Source organism: Diabrotica undecimpunctata, chromosome 2 (genome assembly GCF_040954645.1).
Source record: "Diabrotica undecimpunctata isolate CICGRU chromosome 2, icDiaUnde3, whole genome shotgun sequence".
NCBI classification, from domain to species: Eukaryota; Metazoa; Arthropoda; class Insecta; order Coleoptera; family Chrysomelidae; genus Diabrotica; species Diabrotica undecimpunctata.
In genome coordinates this window covers 152,896,608-152,919,482 of record NC_092804.1, presented here as the reverse complement: position 1 = coordinate 152,919,482, position 22,875 = coordinate 152,896,608, and the positions used below count along the sequence as shown (strand labels likewise).

Genomic DNA, 22,875 nt, shown 5'->3' with positions numbered 1-22,875 from the left:
CAGCTACATATTTAGATTCTCTTAGAAGTTCTTTTAATGTTCATTCTATGTACTTCATAAATGTTTATTTGTCCATGTTCCTCCTACTACTTAGTTCTGTCAGCTTTAATTTAAATTTCTAACTAATCACAAAAAGAAAACTGGATCATATATTCAGGGGTTTATAAGGTCATAATCACAACCGAAATATCTTAATTTGATTTCATACTATGCCTATACCTTATTTATATCAACAACTTGATTTTCATGAATTGTTTTGACCAAGCTATATAATTTATTCTTGATTTAATTATGAAGAATCCATTTTTGTAAATAATTTTGTAACCTATAACTTGCTATAACATCACTTTACTAAGTTCTGTTTTATTTTTTTTACGATTTTGCTAGATATATCATTGGCAATTTCTAAACATTTATGTTAAATAGGCTCCAGACCTTCATTATTGACATTTATTTATCTTCTATACTGTAACCATCTGTAAGTGTCTATATTCTTTGCTGTAACTTTTCAATGCTAGATTGACTAAGATAGAAAAATATACCGTCTGTCTCAGACTCCTTCTTCTTCGAATTTATGGAATTTAATAAATGGTTTAGAATAATAAAAGATAAGAACTCACCATATGTAGGTCTAGGTGCCTCCCCGTCCGTTGTATCTTCACCATGTTGAAGTGATAAAAGTGCCTTCAACCATGACTCCAATTCTTCCTCGGTATCTAACACCACGCAAAAACAATCGTCTTTTGTATAAAGTGCAATGACATGCTTATGTTTAATGTCCTGCCTCTTGTTTATATTAAAGCAAGTTTTCAAGGGTATACTTCTTTTAGGAGGTTGACCGCTGTTAAATTTCTTTTCGGAATCATAATATTCCAAACGTGCGGAAGATTCAGGAGTTTCAGCACGCAAAACAAACCACTTCTTCCGCGAGGTTTTTAATTTTTTGAAGAGTCCAGAGCGAAGAACCTCGCCCCCACCTCGATGCGATCCGATACTCTTAAGGGACATTATTGAAGCATAATAAAATAAAAACAGTAATTACATATCACACAAGCACTAAAATTCACTTTTCCTTCGTGAAAAACTAGGACACTGGCGGAATATAGGTCAATGAAAGGTGTTTATTTAGAAAATTACGACGCCAGACACCCCAAACAATCCAATGCTTTCTAGGTCTGTATAACGCGCACTTTCTTCAAAACACGTTCTAACGCCAATTACGCAACAGTTCTTCACTAAAAACTTAGATATATTGTAGCACGGCACTAAACCAACACTTTGCAATGCGAATATGTCTAAAATAACAAGTATTTTTCTATTAAAAACGATACAACCCTCATGTGGTCATGTGTCTGTGTTGTAGATTTGTAGACGTCTGCACAGTGTTGCCGATGCAATCATGACAGTTTCCTCAAATATAAATTCCGCATTCCCCACCATATTACTGATATGGACAACGCGCGTGATACGTATGGCATGGGTTTCTACAGATTCAAAATCATGGGCGTGCTGATTTAAGAATTTAGACCGGATATCCCTATTAACTTACAATTCTAGTAGAAACAATTTTTTTAATTTAAAATCTAAGTAGGTTTCTTGTACTTATACTCTAATATAAAATAGTGCTATCAAATAAATAATGTAGAAAAGTAGTACGAAAATTTCAATTAAATCAAAATTATTTAAAAATTACATTATATTAAAAGACAAAGGTTTTTTTTTATAGATTTCTCGTTATATAACCGAGCTACTCTAGATTTATTTTTTAGACCGTTTAACCTATTACTCTCTTTGGTCTTGTCGTCTACCATACTTAATTTTGCAGGTTGATCACTAGGTATAGTTTTACAATCACTTTATCTGTATCCATTCTTCCAAATGTTATTCTTCTTTATATGTTTCTCTATTACTGAAGATTTACCATCATTGCGACAGATTGATTGCCTTTACAATTGTGTACATTTTTTAGCCCCAACCATTTTCTTCTTCTCGGTCCCTTTTTCACTTATATTTTCTCTACTATGAGAAGTAGGGGGTTATATTTCTCTTCATGATAAATATTACCTGGATATCCAATTTTACGTTTTTTAATAATACTTATAAGTTCTCGATTCGTTTTTTAGAATTCTCGACAATACCCACATTTTAAAGGCTTCTATTTAACTTATACTATTTACTTCTATAGTGCAAAATCTCATATTTATTCCATATAGTAAAATGGAATACATATGATTTTTCATAAACCTGTATCAAATGTATTGAGAATTTAAATTGATTGTGTGACAGACAATATTTTCTCTTCTCTGTATTTATTTTTAATCCATATCTGTCGTCCTTCCTTGTTAGAGCAAATCTTCTAGTCTATTTGATTTCTTACAATACCCCGATAATCACATAAAGACAACATCTATGTATAAAGTTTCCCGGGTGGTATTTCATAATAAATATTCGTTATTATATTCGATATTTGTCGTGGCAGTATTGTATCAATCTGTACCCTCGGCCGTTTCAGTGGATGAGACCATATTTCCATATCCATCTCCAATTTTCACGTTAGAATCTACTTATATCTATGATAATAATTTCGTGATTTTTAGTAACCTTTATACTCCAGTAAATGACCCTTTTGTAGTGTAATTTTCCTCGTCACGGCAGATTTTCTTGAAAATTTGGATTTAGGTTCTTCTTACCCTCTACTTCACTTTTGTACTTGAGCCTAGGATTGCTTGTACTTGGGGGGTAAAGTTCATGAAAAATAGATTCTTATTTGTCAAATTTCAGAACGAATATTTCAATGAAATTACCAAATAATGAAGCACTTTTCAATCTTTATTTTTGTTTTTTCAATTTTTTTAATGGCATAAACTAGGTGTCAATCAGCCAGTCACATCATGACTAATACCCTCAGACGTAAAAATTAATGACCGTAAAGTCCATACAATATCAATAAAAAAGAGTTGAATAATATGATTTAAGTACTGAAATTAAAATAAGATACAAGTTAAATGTAGCTTCTTTTCAACATGATCGATGTGTTCAAAAAACGATATATATAATATAATATAATTCAAAATACTTGTGAAAATCACGCACTAATTAGACTTTAAAAAAAAATAATCGTTACCGCTTTACAATTTACTTTATTTATGTATTATTTATATGATCTGTAAGTTTAACCGGTTCAAAGTGCTTATTTTTGAAAAAAGTTGGTTTTAAAGTAAAAGAAAATTTTTTGAAATTTTGAAAAAAATTTCTTTTTTTTAAATAACTTAAAAAGTATTAGTGATACGAAAAATCTTGAAGAGTAAACAAATATGGGGTTTGCTTTTCTAAACAATTTAGTTTTTTTTTGTTTTTCGATAAGACAAAAATTAATTAAGATATAGGTGTTCAAAGTTTACATACACTCGTGATTAGTGACAGGTTTAACCCCTTCCAACTATAACCCTTTTAAAAATAAGGGTTTAAAAAAATTAATTTAAATGATTCTATTTCCTCTTAAAAAACCTACAAAATGGTTGTTTTAAAATACTTCATAGCTTAAATGCTAACCGAGTTATGAGTAAAAAACCAATCACATATTTTAGGAGATATCAGAACGCGTATACTAGAGCATTGTCTTCTTCTTCTTGATGTGCCTATCCGTTACGAATGTTGGCGATCATCATTACAATCTTTATCTTATCTGCAGCAGCGCGGAAAAGCTGCACAGATGTTGTATTGAACCAGATTCTGAGGTTCTTTAACCAAGATGTTCTTCTTCTTCCTGGACCTCGTTTTCCAAATATTTTTCCTTGCAGGATGGCTTGAAGGAGAGTATATCTAGATTCATTTCGCATAATATGTCCGAAGAACTGTAACTTTCGAGATTTAATGGTGGTAAGTACTTCTCGATTCTTATTCATTCTTCTGAGGACCTTCTCATTTGTGACTCGGTCAGTCCACGGGATCTTAAGCATTCTCCGATATAGCCACATCTCAAATGCTTCCAGTTTTCTGCACATATCTTCGTTCAAGGTCCACGATTCAACACCATAAAAAAGGACAGAGAAGACGTAGCCTCGCAGCATTCTTACTTTTATATCAAGAGAGAGGTTGTGACTCTTGAAGAAGGCCCCCATCCGATTGAAGGTGGATCTAGCTTTTCCGATGCGTGCTGTAATCTCCTGGTTGTTGGTCCATTCTTCATTTATTATGGTGCCGAGGTAGTTGTAGTGCGTCACTCTTTCTACAGGGGATTGGTTGACGTAGAGTTGACCTTCTGTTATTCTTTTCTTGCTAATTATCATAAGCTTTGTCTTCTTAACGTTTATATTGAGTTCATATTGTTGACTGTAATACGTGATTTTGTTCATAAGAACTTGTAGGTCTTCTAAGTTGTCCGCAAATACTATGGTGTCATCTGCATATCTGATGTTGTTTAACCGGCAACCATTTAGTAGAATACCTTTTTCAGTTTCGTGCAAAGCTTCGATAAATACTCTTTCAGAGTACAGATTGAAGATTAGAGGAGATAAAATACAGCCTTGCCTCACTCCACGCATGATTTTCACATAGTCAGTGTGTTCACCTTCAACTCTGAGATTTGCTGTCTGATTCCAGTAGAGACTTCTAATTATTTTCAGATCTTGGTTGTTAATTCCTGTTTCTTTTAGTATTTGCATCATCTTGGCGTGCTGTACTCGATCAAACGCTTTCTCGTAATCAACCAGACATGCGTATACATCGCAGTTGACGTCTCTGCATCTCTGGAATAAGACTTGTACTGAGAACAAAGCCTCTCTAGTACCAACAGCATTTGTGAACCCGAACCGGTTCACAGAGCATTGTTGGTTCAAAGAGCATTGTAACATACACATAATGTGCTATTAAGGCATAGACATACTTTCACCCATCCTTACAAACTAATAAGGGTTCTCTTTTGAGTTAAAATAAAATAAATTCATAACATTTTGATTAAAAATTATTGTATTTATAGTTTCAATGAAAAAAATACTACAACTATTCGAGTTTCTTCACAAGGGGCGGTGGGGGTAGAAATTGTGTGGTAAAAAATTAAAACAGTAAAGAAATCTAAATTTAATGTCACTGTAGAGTTAAATAATTCCAAATTGCTTGAATTTACAATTATATGATTTTTTCCAAAAGGGGTCGTTTTCACCAATAAAAAATAAAAAGCAACCAACGACACAGGTCTAAATGAAGTGGAGACTAAGTAGAACCTAAATCCAAATTTTTATGCAATTCGGTGGTAATAAGGAAAATTGGCCTATTGATGCTACATCGAGTTGTTGATAAAATCGCTCTAGTTCTTCTTCTGACTTTTCTGCTGTAAGGCTCCGTCCAGCTAACGGAGATAGGATTACTTCCGTGCAAGATATTCCAGCCGGTCGTAAGAGGCGACCAATGGGAAGGAATGAGAGGTGGAGAGCATCACTTGAGGTGTCGGGTTTGTAGAAAGACACGCAGGGCGCCTCGGCGTTACGGTCACCGGTCTACACTCCTAGTATCCGATACGAGTCTCTCGTGGGACCACTCTACTTTCATTCCACAGAATTAAAGTGAGGTTGAAGGAGCTGCGACCCTTATATGTTTTTCCCCATTAAGGGCGTAGGATTGCGGCACGTACCCACTATTGGAGGTTTAAGAGTGGTAGAGGAGTGCTCTTCGGCGGCTACTCGTCTACGTGCTAGGTCGAGTTCCTCTACCTGCGCTCAGCTCTCGGCAACACAGGTACTACGGGCAGAGTGGAGCCCCGCAATGTTTCGTGCAACGCGCCACTCCAAATGGTGTCGGACTCGTAGGAGTTAGTGGCTAGCTAAAGGTAATATGCTGAAAGGTCAGGTGGACTTGGGTATCGCTAATGTTTTATACATCAGAAGGTACATAAATTACTTCATGTAGGGATGTAGGCTTGTGTTATGTTTATGTTAACTTTTAGTAGCTGATTAAGTATGAGTCTTTCGAAGACTGGGACACAATTCTTTAAGGATAGGCATACACTTTCATTTATTAGAATTCCAACTAGGTACATATTTGGGCTATTACTAAATGAGTAGTAAAATATTTTTCCTCTAGTAGTGATTGCTCATGTGACTCCTAATCTTAATTAAATTATGACGAGAATGTTGATGTTCATTACATGTGTCCTGGATTAGTTTCTGTAGTTTACTGCCACAAATATTCCATCTAGTAGTTTTTTTTTCTTCTAATGGTAACTAGATGAGTGATGGGACCGTCCGACTTTCTGTATTAACATATGGAATTCTTCCATCGTTTAGCTTGTGACACAATTATTCGTGACACAATATTTCTTCAGTTTTGTACAACGAGGTACGTATAACGGGTCTAATATTTCATAGATTATGTACAAAGTTTCTATTCATACTCTCAATAAAGGGCAAAAGTTCATAAAAATAACAAAATGTGTTTAGTAAAAATGAGAGCTTTGCTTTGTTGCTTTTGCAAAAACTTATAGCTGCCAACTAGATACTAGAATAAACAGTAAAAGCAGATTCATTTAGTTACTTAATTAATCGATGTATCCAGAAGTGAAATGCTTCTTATTCATAAAGTAGATGTATCTTACTGTGAAGGATGTGTCCGTTTTATTGGCGAAAATTGAGGAAGTATATGTGGTGCGATATGAGTTCTTTATATTAAAGCTCGTCGACGATCATTTTTTTTAAATATTTTAATATTCTACTCAAGGATGTTTTACTTGTACAAACAATTTCTTTAGCTTGCAGCTCATTGATCAACGCTGCAAGGGTTACATCTTTCTCTAAAAAGATTTATTTTAATATATTACTATAACATGTTAAGTCCTGCTCGTGAATCTCAACAGAAAGTTGGTTTACTTACTATCCTGGTACATATTATATATTGTATTTCGAATTGTCATTTTATTGCCCTTAGGTAAATAAGTAGTTTTCATTTCGTTCGACCAGAAACGTCACAAATTGTACTTAAAATCTAAAAACGTCCCCAAGCGTCTTTTTCGTACCTATCTCTTTTCATAAGAGCGTTCATAAAAATAACATGTGTCTTTACTTAATAACAGGCGGTAGCTAGTTTATTTTTAGTTTTATGCGTGGAAAACACTGATGCTAGATAAAAAGTATGTGTTTTATATCGCCAGGTATTATTGACGTACGAGTAAAGAACCATGGACTCAACTGTATCTGACACAATGAACATAGGGAACGGAAACAATTGAAACTGATTTAAATTAAACCCTTGTATAATATTTATGGTAACTGATTTATATTTATTAGTTTCTTACACTAAAAAAGTATCACTTTATACAGCTGTGAGGTATGGCCACTGAAAGAAAGAACACTGTCAACGCTGAAAGCGACGGAAATGGATTTTTGGAGAAGAGCCGCAGGAAGATCTAGAAGAGAAAGGATTACCAACGAACGCATTAGAGAAATAATGGAAATCAAACGAACAATCACAGATGACCTAACAACAAAACAACTTATCTGGTTCGGACACATACAAAGAATGGACGAACAACGAATGCCAAAAGAAATACTAAAGTGGCAACCAGAAGGGAAGAGAAAACGAGGTAGACCGAGAAAAAGTTGGAGCGAAGGAATAAATAAAGAACTGAGAGAGAGGGCCATAGAAGAAGATCTATGGAACAACCGGTCTAAGTGGCGATTGGAAGTCGGAAAACGGCGGAGAACGTTATAAACCGACAAGTAGTAGTAGTAGTTTCTTACATTAAATGGCCTTATCTATAATAAACTTAGTCTTGAATCTTGTGCGTTAAGATGACCCAGAAAAGTGGGAGGATGTTTTCATCATAAAAACTGATAAATAAAAATAATAATATGTTGTTTTTGTTCATTTATTTTGGATATCCCTCCCTTGATTACGCCTCTGACGGTGGAATGAGGTTCGAATCATATTTTATTAAATTTTTTAGTATAAAGATGCTTGTTTTATTTAAGCAACATAACATTCAACCAGCCATTGTAGTCATTAATATTATATTATGTTATAATTACAAATTTCCTGTTATATTTTCTCTTTAAAAGTATTTTTACATATATTTCTTTATTAGCTGTGACATTTTCGATAATATGACAACAATGTGTCTGCGATACCCGTTGTATTAGATGTGTCTGCAAAACACTTTTTATCGCCCATCTCCATCATACCGACAAAGTTTGCATCGTTTTCTCTCTGTTAGGAAATGTTTACGTACTTCTAATCTGTGGAAGCTGACAAGCACAACTTGTAAACAAATAATGCGCATGTGTTGGATTCCTAGTATTCAATAAAGATACGTAGTTGGGCGATCTTCATTTACAGGGCAGAGTATTCTGTGGTATTTGTTGCAGGTAAAGGACTCATTAAACGCGTTTAGGTCGTTGATCCTTAAGGTCGACGCACAATGCAATTGCTTGTAACCGCCAAAACGTAGTTGTCTAGGGGTGATACCAAAATATATATTTGAAGTTGTGTAATAAATTCATGATGGTTAACGTTTTAGACAAAAATTAAATAAATAAAAAGTTTGTAAGTAAATAAATACAAAATTTGAATTTGGGGTGCATATGCGTTACGTATTTGGATTAAGCCGTTTTTTTTTAATGTAACTTGCATTTTTACACTATATTTATAGTCTCATCTCCATATTATTTTTCAATTAATTTTGTGAGTTGTTTTCTAGTTTTAATTCAGCGTTTTAGTCATCAAAACAAACAATACGGGTAAAGTATATGCTTTTTACATATACTTTTATATTTATTTTTATAAAAATGGGATGGCAAGATAAATTTATGAAATGGGTGGAAGATAGAGACTATCGGATATTCTTTGCAAAAGCAGGTAGAAACTTTTGAAATAATTTACGTGAGTACTAAGCACGCTATCAAAGAAAAATGAGTATTTAGAAAAATAACAATATTTTGACGAATTATGCGAGCCCATTTTTAATACGGATTAATTCACATAAACCTGAGAGTGGAGTTCTGACATTTCCATCGAAATAGCTACATATATTGTAATTTTAAGTTTCTTTCAAAGTTTCGTTAAACTTTCTAACAATCTTAATCGTCTTTCTGGACGTCATTCCGGCAATGAAAGCTCCACGGATAGTATCATTTTTATTAGTTTCGTAGCAGTATTTTGCTAACTGTTTTAACGATTGCATGTGATGGGCATCAATGATATTTGGTTTTATGTATATTTTATCAAACGATTGAATGGGTTTATTGTAAGTTTGACAATCGCTTATATAGGTATATACTCGTGGCGAAATATGATTTACTTTACTTGTAGCTTGATATTATTAATACCTAGAGGTTGTGCAGCACCACCATCAGCAGCAACAGCGCTACTGGGACCCAAAAAGTTCATGAAGGTTTTTTTCCAATGGTCCCATTCCGTTGCTGTTGATTTCACAGATCGATTCCCGTCGAACCCCTCGGGTCTTAGATACTTTTCAATTACGTTGATTAAAGGTACAGAGTGCAGCTTTCGTATACAGTTTTTGTATTTTGTCGCAAATAAACTCAGATTTTATACAGAGTGTTAAATAAATAAATGTGGCGCGATTTTAGCCATTTTTTAGGATTCTCACGAGATCAATACAATATATCCCTTTTATTGACTGGGCACTAAGAAGTTTCGATTACTAGAACCTAACTTTTAAAACTTTTTTTGCAACAAATGAGAGGCATTTGAAATATGCTTAAAAAACGCTGGATTTAAACTTTCACACAACAAACGATCTAAAACATTTAAAACTTTTTTTTTTCAATTACACTAGTACGTTTTACAAAAGAACAAAACTTCTGCAATAAACTACACCCAAAACAAACTTCTTAAATGCATTTCCCGTGACGAGTAAACGTTTGTAATGTAAAACATTAAATTCTGCGTTTTTTATTCATACATATTTTAAATGCCTCATATTTGTTACCACAACTCGAAATTGAAATTGCATGTCATAGGTTTTAAAGATTGATATCTAAAAATGGAAATTTTTCTACAACTGGTAAATATAAGTGATCAATGTTATTGATCTCACGAGAATCGCAAAAAATGGCAAAAACCACACCACGTTAATTTATTTAACACCTTTATAAAAACTGAGTTTACTCTCGGCAAAATAAAAAACTCCATACAAGAGCTGCACTCTTTGTCTTTAAAACGCATGATTTTTGTCGATAGGACAATTGGATCAAAAGATATCGAATTTTTATCGTCCCGCTGATACAAATTTTATTGATTTCGCGCGAGTAACCGACATGAAAAATCGACGGTGGCTTCAAGCGTTGTTTCTAAGAGAACGGTTCATGCTACACAAAAAATGCTTATAAACATTTTTGTTTAAAACTATCTTAGCTACATTTTTTATTTGAAACATTTTTTTACGGTGTACAGATTCTTGGTAAATCGATTTTTTTGCGTTTTCCCCCCTGCGAGGGAGGTTTAAGAGGGAAGCCCGGGTGTAAAAATAGTAAACTTTTCTTCATCTTTTTTGGGATCTCAAAATTAATATTCTCTGCAAAATTTAGCTTGTTCGTATGATTTTTAGGGATTAACTCACTGACGACTGGACTATGAGGCGGAAATGAAACCGTTACGACCCTACTTTCTTAAGCGTAATTCAATGCAGCTATAGAAAGGTAGGAATCGTGATTATCTCGTAGTAATAGAACGGGTTTCTCTCTAGTACATGTCACAGTAGCCAAAAAATGTTTGAGGAACGCTAGAAAGAGCTCCTCATTAATCCACACCGAGGGATTTGCACCCCCAACATTTTCAGGTGGTGTCATTCCGAGAAAATGCTGCTTAAAATGGACTCGTTGTAATACAAAAAGTGATGGCATAGAATTACCAGTTGCAGACACAGCTACGGTTAATGTAGTAAGTGTAGCTTTCTCCTCAGATGTCAAGCTCCCAATTTGTCTAAAACCTCGCCTAGCAACTATGCGATCCAGACTTTGTACCGTGGCAATCCCTGTTTTGTCCATGTTATATATGTCACAAAGATTAAACTTGTACCTGTCAAACACTTTTCCCATATTGTCAAAGAAGAGCTCAACGTTTGTCCTATTAAAATTTGTAGCTCTAGAAAAACGTGTGAGTTGTGGAGTCCGCAATGTCAATGTTGGATGTTTTTTTTTAAAGTCGAAAACCAATCGGCGCCTGCCACTAATAGTTTATTTAGTGCTTTTCCATAATCATATGCGAGTTTTCTTACTTCCATGGGTGTTAAACCAAAGTACATACCAGAAGCTTTTTTCAAATATCTTTCTGTTCGATTTCCTCCCTCTCACATAACACGAGTTTTTGAACCCCATTTGGACAGTTCTATTGGTCTCAGACCTTCTTTTAATAAATCTTGCTAAACTCCCATAATGTATACCAAAATCTCGTTCAGCCTTCCTAATAGATATTGCCTGTTCTTCATTTCTTACAGCTTCTGCTGGTCTCAAGAAAACGTCGAAAGGTGGAGTAACTCGGTTGGTCTTCCACTGCTTGTATGGTCTAGCCATCTGAAATAATTGGGTATCAAAACCAATAACAATTGTCTATTACATTAAAAAATGTTGAGTTTTATCGAGCCCCTAACAAAAGCAGAGTCTGAGCAATAATTACATTATTTTTAACATGGATTACAGTCTCCGAACGGCAAATCTACCATTGGTAAGCAAGTAGGTACCTATAGAACAATCATTTAATCATGTAGGTATTAAATCGCTTTTTCACAAATACGTTTATTTTGTCAAATTTATAAACGATTTACCCTATATTAAGCAGTCTAACTTGATTCTAATTCTTCTTCTTGTCTAGCCTTAAGTAATCCAACTTTGGACATAAGCCTCCCCCAAGTCAATCCATTGTCTTCTATTTTGCGCCACTTGCTTCCAGTTGTGTCCTCCGATCTTCTTCTTGTGGTCTTCCTCTGCTTCTCTTTCCTAACCATGGTCTCCATTGTTGTATTTTTGATTTTGATTTCGATTTTAATTCTAATACGCAGCGGCGGCTCGTGGCCTAAAAAAGTGATGAAGATGAGGAAAGCTTGCCGGACCAAAAGGAGGTTTGGTACCTACGTCGCGCCCAAAACTCATTAAAAACTTGTTAAAAAAATGTATAGAGTTTAGGGCCCTAATAACTTGAAAACAGTTTTTTTGGGCACTTATACTAGATACGATTCGTTCTGCTTGCCTGGGGTATTTTAGTTCTGAACCTTCACATTTCATTGAGGGTTTTTTGGCGATTAAATCACCACTCCTGCTTAAACGGGTTGGTGAGTTTCGATTCAGCCGCTCACTCTGAGTCAGATGCTGATTGCAGCCGACCACTCTGGATGAGACGCAGATGTTTAAAATACTGGTTGGGTGACCATGTAAAAGAACATCCCTTTTATCTTCATTTTTCCAATGCCTAAACGGAGTCTCTAATATATTACACACCAAGTCATTAATTTAGCCACCATTTAATATAGTCTTCTGCAGGTCATCATGCAGGATAGAGTCGATGGCAAAAAGGGAATAAGTAGAAAGAGGAAATCATGGCTGCGAAATATTCGAGACTGGACAAACATGACGAATTATTCCACGTTGCAAAAGACAGAGAAACTTTTAGAAACGTGGTCGCCAACCTCCGTTAATGGAGATGGCATAGGAAGAAGAAGAAGAAGTCATTAATTGGATTTATGTCTGTCTAAAATTATTTTTGTTCAAACGAAATCCACGAGAACACTTTATATCCGAAATCCGAAACAAACCACAGAGAAATGAATTAATAAAGTGCACTAAACAAATAAAATTAATACTGTGACTAAACTAAACTAATAAATACTATACTATACACTATACTATATAAAAAATATCTATATAATAGACTAAATTTCAAAATATTGTCGCTGAGAGAAATTTCCGAAAAATAAGAATACCAAATACACATCCAACAGTGGGTGAAGACGAATAATATATTTATAGTCGGAACTGCACTCACCAGTTTTCTCAGCTATCACTAAGGATAGGCTGACGTCACGTTGCCATGGCAACCGTGAACGCTCATGCAGATGCATTCCGAATTTTAAAAATTATATTCACCTATTCCTGAATACTAAGATTCAGTACACGGCTAGTGACACAGGTCAGGACTTGACCGTCAAGTACGTACCGCTAATAAAGCTAGTTGTCTTTTTAATTTTTAGATTAACTAAAAGAGAATAAATAATTGATTTCAGAATTTAGATATAATAATGTTGCTTTCATTTTTTATTTATTTGTCTCAATTTAATTATATTTTTTGGCGAACCTCACCTTCACCTACTTCACCTGGCCGGCCGCCGCTGCTAATACGGTCTAAAATCATTTTAATAGATTTAAATACTGCGGGACAAGCTGTCACAGTGACATCTTGCCCCGTGTAATTTGTGACAACTAGCCCCGCATAACCTTCCGTAACTACAAATCAAATCAAAAATACTCGAATAAATAAATATATCAACATATACCTACATAATATATAGTCTACAAGATTGATCGTATCCTTTAAAATATAATTTTTTTAACTTGGTTTTACAAATTCACTTATAGCACGAGATGATTGAAGATTAAAAAAATTTTACATGAGAAGCGTTGGAGCACATTTACATAAATAAGAGAAATAATTGCTGGCCGATCTCTGAAATATCTTGTATGGAATTGGTGATGAGTAACGTCCTAAGTTCACAATAGGGTAAAAATCGCCATTGTGACAACTTACCCCTGTGACAACTAGCCCCGGTCTCCCATACTTTCAGAGCTCAATTCTTTCGCTATCGTTGGTATCTGGAACTCTGCCTGTATTAGTATGGCTTGAATTGAGTAGCTCTATAACCGATGCAGCCGGTCCCAAGCCCGGATAAAAAAGGAAGGACAGAGGAGTAACACCTCTAAAAAAACCAGGGTTCAGCTGACCCGGCTGATAGCACCCTGTGAGGGTCCCTGCCTGGGATACAGGTGAAAACCAGCCAATGGTCTCAAGAGTAAAGGATAGCTGGAGAAGTCACAATGGTCGAGAGGGCGAAAGAACCAACAGCGTCTGATCCAGAATGGGCGGCTGAAGAAAAGGTCCTCTAAACGGGGGTTGTGACGTTAGGAATTAGCAACCTAACACACAGAAAAATGTAAGGGTAAGAAGAACGAAAATCGCAAGATGAATAAGCCAAATACGGAAACACATCCCCAGCCCCGGGTGGAAATCCACACATCGGATAATCAAAACGAAGAAAAGATAGAAAATTCATATGTGCAATGTGGATGGAACAATGGAACAAAAAAGTTTTAGTTTAGAGAAAAGAGTTTAGAGAAAGCAACATCGACATACTAGTAACACCAGAAACCAAAAAGAAAGGAAATGGAACGGAAACAATAGAAGACCATATCCACTGCTGGAGCGGAGTTATTGCAAAGGCAGGAGTGGGAATACTAATCAAAAATAAGTGGAAGGACAGGGCTAGAATAGGGGAGCCAATCAATGAGAGGATAATTAAAATGCATATAGACATATACGGTAAAGAGACAGTGATACTCGGAGTATATGCACCAACTGACGATTCCCCGAGAGTAGAAAAAGAAAATTTCACGGAACAACTTCAACGCCTAATCAAGAAGAACGTGGAGATAATTATAACAGGAGACCTTGACAGCAGAACCGGAAGGAAAGAAAACGATAAAGTAGTGGGGAGATTTGGAGAGGATGAACAAAATGATAACGGAGAACGTCTGATTGAATTATGCGAACTAAACAACCTAAAAATCACCAACGGATTCTTCAGGCATAAAAATATTCATAAATATACGTGGACGCAAGAAACACGAAAGCTGAAATCGATAATAGACTACATAATAATCAAACAAGATACCACAATAAAGATCAAAGATGTGCGAGTCAGAAGAGGAGCAGAATGTGGAACGGACCATAGACTACTGACAGCAAAAATGGGAATTAATTGGAAACATAACAAGACCCCCTCCACAGAAGAACCGTTGAATACTATAAGAGGAAAACAATACAATATAGAACTATTCCAAGAACAATCAATAAGAGAACTATACAAACAACGTCTAGACCAAAAATAATCTACGATTATCGCTGAAGGGTATGTAGAGCAATCTCTTGCAAAAAAGCGAAAAATTTCGGACCAATTTATGGGAGTCACTGAAGTTAAAGAAGTAGACTGTAATTAACCAAATACGAGTACTTTCGAGGGATACCAAGTGTATAAAAAAAGTGAAAATATCACGAAAACTACGTTAGCTCCAGCTTTCACTTCTAGTGCTATTCAAATAACCACTACTCAAAATTGCTCATTTAACATTAATATAAATAATTGCCAACCACAAATTAAACATATTTAGGATGCAGTTATGAAAATACAGTTATACTGTACCTACTTGTTAGTTTTAGTTCTCTAATAAATTTTGTTAGTATAAAAAAAATATTTAAAAATGAAAAAATGACTTGTTATTTGAGGGAGGTGGAAAAATCATATGTATAACATGGGAGTCAAGTGTCTTTTCTTCACTTGAATGATTACTGCAGCAAACTTCATTCTCGGGAGGAAAGATCACACTTTGCTCCCTTGTTATATAAATAGCTATTAATTTGATACAAAAAAACGTACATATATCATGAGCAGCGTATTTTATTTAAAAAATAAATGAGCGAAATAAAATATTTGTCAAAAACTAATTACTATTAATTCAATTGAAAATATTTGCGGCCACTTTTTGACTGGCACCCTATTATCAATGTATTCTCCTAATTTTAAATGTATTGTTGTGAATTTATTTAACTGCTATGTCTTTATTTAATTTATAATGTCTTTATTGAAAGGTTCTTATTATATTGTTCTTATTTTAATTTATTAAAAAGCACGATAATTTATATAAGTTTATTAACCACTAATAATGCATAATTTATTTTATACGAACGCTACAATTAAAATCGCGGGCGCGGGTCTTCAGATATTAACTGACTCCTTCAATGAAAGCTCCGTTATTATATATAAAAATACAACTGGCCTAGAATTCAGGAGAATCCCTCTGATTTATACTAGAAGGTAAATCCGGGTCATAGTCCGACCGGTTTCTGATAATTTCTGCCAGCTAATGGAAGGGTCTCGTAAAATCTAAAACATAAGTGAATAAACAAGATGTTTACAGGTTTTTAATATGACTTATATTTTTACGTAACAGTATTTAAAAATGTGAGTTTGATTAACTACGTTATGAACCTAGTGATTCTGCAGTGAGATCTTGTACTATGTATTATATTTGCTTAAGTTTTTTTATTATGAAAGTTACAGTAGTATTTTAATTATATTTCACTTTATCTCTGTTCTATTTTATCACACTGAAATTATGTTGACAATCACTATGTATTTTAATTTTCAAAAATTATAAACTTCTATAATTCTTTCTCATAAAGTGAATTTGGTTCATTACTTAGTATATGACAACAAAGTTATCAATATTTTATTTTGATTTTTGAAATTTACGTTAGTTATCAAAGTATATTTCAACATATCTTTATATTATTTTTTTTTGTTATTACTATGCGTCTCTGAAATTCTTACAATATATTGTTTTTGAGGATCAACACGTGTTTCCAACCCTGAAGAGTGGAATTATTGTGCCAGAGCGATAAAATTATAGTAGATGAGAAAAAAGAAGCGTCAAATTCAATTTTATCGTATTAAATAATGGATAATGGTTCATTAATTGTTTTTATGAAACTATTAAATGAATAGATTATTGAAAATATGATTACTAACTAGTGATTGGTATAGATAAAGACGTATGCAAAATTTGCATTTTAAATGTCTATAGTGTAAAAACTTGTGAGTTTAGGGGTATTAAACTTTATGCCTATTTTCTAATCACAACTATTTGAGATATTAATAAGCAGAACAGACTGTGCATTTAGCTTTGTAAATATTAGTAGGATCTCGAGTTAACCATTATTTAAAGTCAGCATCATTTAAACAACACTTCCGAAATTTTTGCGCTGTCTTAGTATTGAGGCGAATTTTCGTTTTCAGTAGAGTAACGACAAAAAATGGAAACGCGCAGGTCATTTGTTTCGATCTGATGAAGACGTTGCCTGGACAAATTAAATTAAAATGTTGAAACAATTACATATCATGATACGTACTTGTTTCAGCATATCAATTTACCAGAAAATTGTAGTGGTCAAAACCGGTCGTCATAAGTTAATAAAATAAATTGTGAGTAAGTCTAATATTTATTTCTACAAACCTGTTTGAAATGGACTCACATGTGTAACCAATTCTTTATATAAAAAACATTATTCTTGCCATCAGATATTCATTAATACAAGAGGAAATAAAGGCAGAAATAGACAATCCTCTGAGATACCTTTTCTTTGCCAGGAAATCAATCCCAATAAACAAACTGCACCAAATGATATCTGGAATACGGTCATAAGGAATATACAAGACTAAACATCTTGGGTAATGCGATATTTCTCCTTTTTTATCTTTTCCTCCTTTCAATTTAAAACGCATCTTGATTTTTGTCAATAGGTCACTTGAATCAATTTTTACCGTCGAGCTGATACAAATTTTATTAAACATTGATTTCGCGCGAGTTACAGTACAATGACCGCTACCATCCAGTGAATTCTACCACGTGGATTCAACACGGGGCTACCGCTTGAACATTCTGGACTGAATTGCGACGTATCGGACAGCAAGATCAGCAATTATAAAATTGTGACGTCCTCTCGTGGGAGTCACTATCCGGGTAGCTTTTAGACAGTCAGAGACAGAGTTCAAAATAAAAATAAAACTTTATTGTCTTCCTTAAATTAAATTGACAAAAATCTTATGTACATATTTACAATTTGGTTTAGTCTTCTCAGTACCTGGCCTATTTATTCAAATTAAGTTTGACCTTGTCATATGGAACCAGTCTTATCGGCAAGCGAATGTGTATTTGAAATTTTACGGTAACGTTGTATCGATTTAATAACAGCGGACGATAGGTACAAAGAAAAGAAAGGAACTCAACACGTCCCTTAAGTGATTCGGGTTAATAGGACACTCTTCGACAGTCTCAACACGACTGCTTCAGAGTACGGGTAGTGAAGAGCTCAACACGCACTTCGGATAGCGGCGGTAAAAGGAAAGGAAACAACTTGTGAACTCAACACGTCCACAAGCCGGAGTAGGGAAGAAGAGAACCTTCAGTCAACACCTGTCGATTCTCCCTCTATGAGGAAATGTTGCGGTTTATATAGCGGAGCTTTGCCCTTTCTACTGTCGATACACTCCTACTTCATGGGTTGGTTCGCGCGCACGCTGGTTTAACGGTGATGGCTTGGACTCATCGTTACACCCCCTCTTCCTGGGAAAAAAAAAATTTTGGAACAAAATTTTTTTATTTTTATTCCTTGCCAGGTACTTGGTTACCCTAAAAAAAAATTTACAATACATCGAAATAAAAATGTCCGCCTAAAAAAAAATAAATATCGTCTTCTTAAAAAAAAAATCGTCTTCCTCTCTCTTAAAAAAAACGTCTTCCTTCGTGGGGCTTTAATTATTGGTTTTTATCCTCAGCACCTGGTTCGGGAGTCTCAGTCTGTATTTTTTTCCTTTATGCTGCGGCGGAACTAGTGAGAGCAGCGGGATTGACACTGGAATTGACTGGACTTTCTGAATTTTTGTGATGCCCATGGTTGGTTCATCGAAAAGGTTTTTGAATTTGGAAATAGCCTTTATCAGGGGCTCGCAGCCTTTGCCCGGGGTGTTAGGTTTTGGTGTGTTCCCCAATGGTGATATTAATTCTGGAACGGTGTATGGTGGCGGCGTAACTGTGCCGTCCATTTCTATGTCACTGTAATATATTTCTAACGTGTCTGACATTATATTTGAAGGTTACTGGTAAACTGTATTAAAATATACTGTCACTACTTGGTGTTGACTGTAAGTGCTTGGACTGATTAAGGAGTAGGGAAATCGGTAAATGCGGGTTTTAGGTCTTTGATATGAGCTGTTATTGTACGGTTTTTATCGTCGTGTTTTAATTTGAATATTACATTAGAACACACTTTTGTTATAGTATATGAGCCTGAAAATTTCGGTGCTAATTTGGCGTTAAAATTTTTGGCGGCATTTGAGAGTTGGTATTCCCTTTTCATGACTTTGTCGTTTATTGTGGGTTTCCACTCTCTTCGTCGTAAGTTGTAGTAATGGCTTTGAGTTGTAAAAGCTTTTGCCAGGTTTGTACGTACTAGTTCGAATGTTTCTCGTAGTTTATGCCATTTTATGTTTTGATCGGTATGTTGTGTGTCGTTTGGGGTTTTTACGACTTTACTTGGAATTTCTAGTTCGTGTCCAAAGTTCAGGAAGGCTGGGGAGAAACCCGTTGAATCGTGTTTAGCTGTATTATATGCGAATAGTAGTTCTGGAAGGCTCGTGTCCCATTTCTTATGGTTATTATCGCAGAACTGAGCTATCATTGTTTTAATTACTCTGTTTGTTCTTTCTACTGGATTATTCTGGGGTGAATATGGCGGAATGTTTCTTTTAGAAATCTGGAATTCGTCTAGCAACTTTCGTACTTCCCTGTTATCGTATGTTCTTGCGTTGTCTGATATTAGTTCTTTGGGTGATCCGAATCTCATAATGATTTTATCTTTTAAGTTCTGACAGACTGATTTTGCCGTTGCTGTTCTGATCGGTATGGCTTCGACCCATTTTGAAAATGTGTCCTGGAATGTCATTATATATTTGTTTCCTTTGCTGGATGTTGGAAGGGGTCCTATGATGTCGGTTGAAACGGTGTGCCATGGATGTGGCGGAATTTGTGTAGATTGCATGCGGCCTGGAGTTAAGCTTTGTTGCGGCTTAAATTGCTGACAGTTCTTGCAGTTCCTGACGAACTTTGCGGCGTCTTTAAACATCCCTGGCCAGTAGTATTTTCTAGCTAGGCGGGTTATTGTTTTGGCTATTCCTGTATGTCCTGCGGTCGGTTGCTCGTGGTTTTCTGCCAGGAGTTGTTGTCTCTTGTGGTTTGGAATGCATAGTTTCCAGGGGTTGGATACCTCTGTCTCTTTTAAATCGTATTTGTCCCAGAAGTGTCGATAGAGAAGTCCATCTTTGATAGAGTAGTCTGGAAATAGTTGCGGATTTGTCTGGATTTTATTTAAAGCTTTATTGTACCATTCGTCGGGTTCTACATCTTCTATGTTTATTATGCAAACCAGATCTACTGGTTCTCTAGAGAGCGCGTCGGCCAGGACGTTCTGGGAGCCCTTTCTGTAAATGACATCGAAGTCAAATTGTTGCAGCAGCATTGCCCATCTAGCTATTCTACCTGTAGGGTTTTCCATTGTTTGTAAGTATCGTAGACTTTGATGATCTGTGATAATTGAAAATGGGTATCCTTCGATGTAGGGTTTCATCTTTTCTATACCGAAGATGATCGCTAGTAGTTCTTTTTCTGTAACGCTGTAATTTTTTTCGGCATTTGTTAGGGTTCGACTTGCGTAAGCGATGACTTGTTCCTGTCCTTCGTCATTTGTTTGTACTAAAGCTACTCCTAAACCGTGGTTCGAAGCGTCAGATTGTAAAAAAAATCTTTTCTGGAAGTCCGGGCAGATCAGTATTGGAGCTTGTGTCAGTAGTAATTTTATTTTGTTAAATGCTTCCTCTTGGTCTCTCTCCCAAGTCCAATGTTGTTTTTTCTTTAGTAGCTTTGTTAAAGGGGCTGCAGTTCGTGAAAAATCTTTTATAAATCTCCTATACCATGAGATGATGCCCAAAAATCGGCGTAGTTGTTTAACGGTTTTTGGTGCGGGATATTCGACTATAGCTTTTGTCTTGTTGTCGTCCACTTTTATTCCCGTTTTGTTTACTACATGGCCTAAATAATTTATCTCTTCTTTGCAGAATTTACATTTGTCTATATTAATTCGTAGTTTGGCCTGCTGTAGTCTGTGAAGTACTTCTTTTAAGTTTTCCATATGTTCCTCGAACGTTTTCCCCAGTACTATTATGTCGTCTAAATAGGCGAATGCATGTGGTTCCATTTCTGGGCCGATTACTGTATCTAGTAATCGTTGAAAAGTAGCGGAGGCGGCGTGTAATCCGAATGGAAGTACTTTGAACTGGAATAGTCCTTTTCCTGGTGCTATGAAAGCGGTCAAGGGTTTGCTTGCTTCGGAAAGTGGTACTTGCCAATATCCATTTTTTAGATCTAACGTGGTAAAATATTTTGCAGATTTTAACTTTTCTAGGATATGATTGAAGTACGGTAATGGGTAGGCATCTTTTTCTGAGATGTCGTTGATTTTCCTAAAATCGATGCAAAATCTGTATCCGTTGTTATCCTTCTTTTTTACTAGGACGATGGAGGAACTGTATGGGCTATTGGATTTTTCTATCACGTTCTCTTCTAGCATCTTATCTATCTCATCGTTTATGATCTTCTGCATTGCCGGGTTTCGGGGCCTGTATCTTTATTTGATCGGTGTATTATGTTTGAGTTTTATTGTATGTTCGGTTAGATGTGTTGTTCCTTTAATTTGTTTAAATTTCTCCAATTCTGTTAGTAACAATTCCTGTAATTGTTTTTTTTTCGGTATTGTTTATTGTAGTACTGATGTCGAGCTGCTCTCGTTTCGGACTGTTCGTGAATTCCGGTATGTATGACGGAATATCTTCGGTCTGGTCGTCGGCCGCGGTATCGGTCGGTAGTTCGGTATATCTTCGGTCTGGTTGTCGACCGCGGTATCGGTCGTTAGTCGGTATATTTTCGGTCTGGTCTTCGACCGCGGTATCGGTCGGTAGTCGGTGGGTCGTTTTGTTATATATTTTGCTTCTCTGTTGGAGCGGATATCTTGCGGTTGGTATTTCGTTGACCCTGGAATTGGTCGGTATTCGGTTATTGTCTGCATTGTACGATCTGGATCCGTGTTCTGTACTGGTTGGGTATTGTTCTCTCCTTCTTACGCGATTTCTATTTAAGATGTTTGATAAATCAAGGCCCCAACTTGTTATTTCATGCATTCCCAGTACTACTTCTGAAGCTAGGTTTGGTAAAAAATGTAGCTTGGCTTTTCTCCAAACGTTGTCTATGGAACATTTTGCTGTAAAACAGATTTCTATGTTGCTGGTTTTTCCATCTGCCAGCGTGATCTTTAAAGCTTTTCTGTCGCTTTTTGTTCCACATTGCTCCAATATTTTTTTACCTTTTTGTCCTATAAACGAATTTTGGGCTCCTGTGTCTATTAGCGCTCTTAACTTTTTACCGTTGCTGAACGTTATCGTTGTGTGGGGTCGTTGATCTGTATAGTGTGCGTAGCTGGAGGTTGTTAGGGAGGACTCTAAATGCTGACTGGGTTGCCTCCTTCTTGTCCAGTCCTGTTGGAGTTTTCCGGTCGGCTTCTACATTGGCAGTTATTGGAAGTTGTTCCTCGGGTTCCGCAATGGCTGCAGAAGAGTACAGCGATAGCTCTGCAGTTTCTTCTATTGTGGCCTCTGCGGCCGCATCTCCAACAACAAGTCTGTCTGTCGAAATTCTGTATTTTGTTATTATGACTATTTGCCTGTGTCCAGTCACACCTTGTATTGTTTCTGTTATATATTTCTTTTTGGACCATATCATATTCTTCCGCTAATCTGATGATGTCCTGTGTTGACGATACGTCTTGCCTCTTTATATACAACTTGTATTTCGGGTTCATATTGGTGTATATCCTGTTTAGTTCTTCTTGGTGATTGAATTCAACATGTCTTCTGATCATTGTTTGAATATCAATGATGTAGTCTTTTACACCTTCGTTGTTTCGTTGGAGTCGGTTCCGGATTTGAGCTTCCAGAGA

At 35.7% G+C, this 22,875-nt stretch overlaps 1 protein-coding gene across 3 annotated transcripts in view; it reads right to left on the bottom strand.

Moving 5' to 3' along the window:
- The window catches only part of chico (insulin receptor substrate 1 chico), a 129,908-nt gene extending 128,523 nt beyond the window's left edge, over window positions 1–1,385 (bottom strand). For all 3 annotated transcript variants that reach the window (XM_072523751.1, XM_072523752.1, XM_072523753.1), the window contains exon 1: window positions 621–1,385. In XM_072523751.1, coding sequence (XP_072379852.1) covers window positions 621–1,008 — 388 coding nt within the window. In that variant the 5' untranslated portion in view covers window positions 1,009–1,385. The remainder of the gene's footprint in view (window positions 1–620) is intronic.
- Between the last annotated feature and the right edge of the window lie 21,490 nt (window positions 1,386–22,875).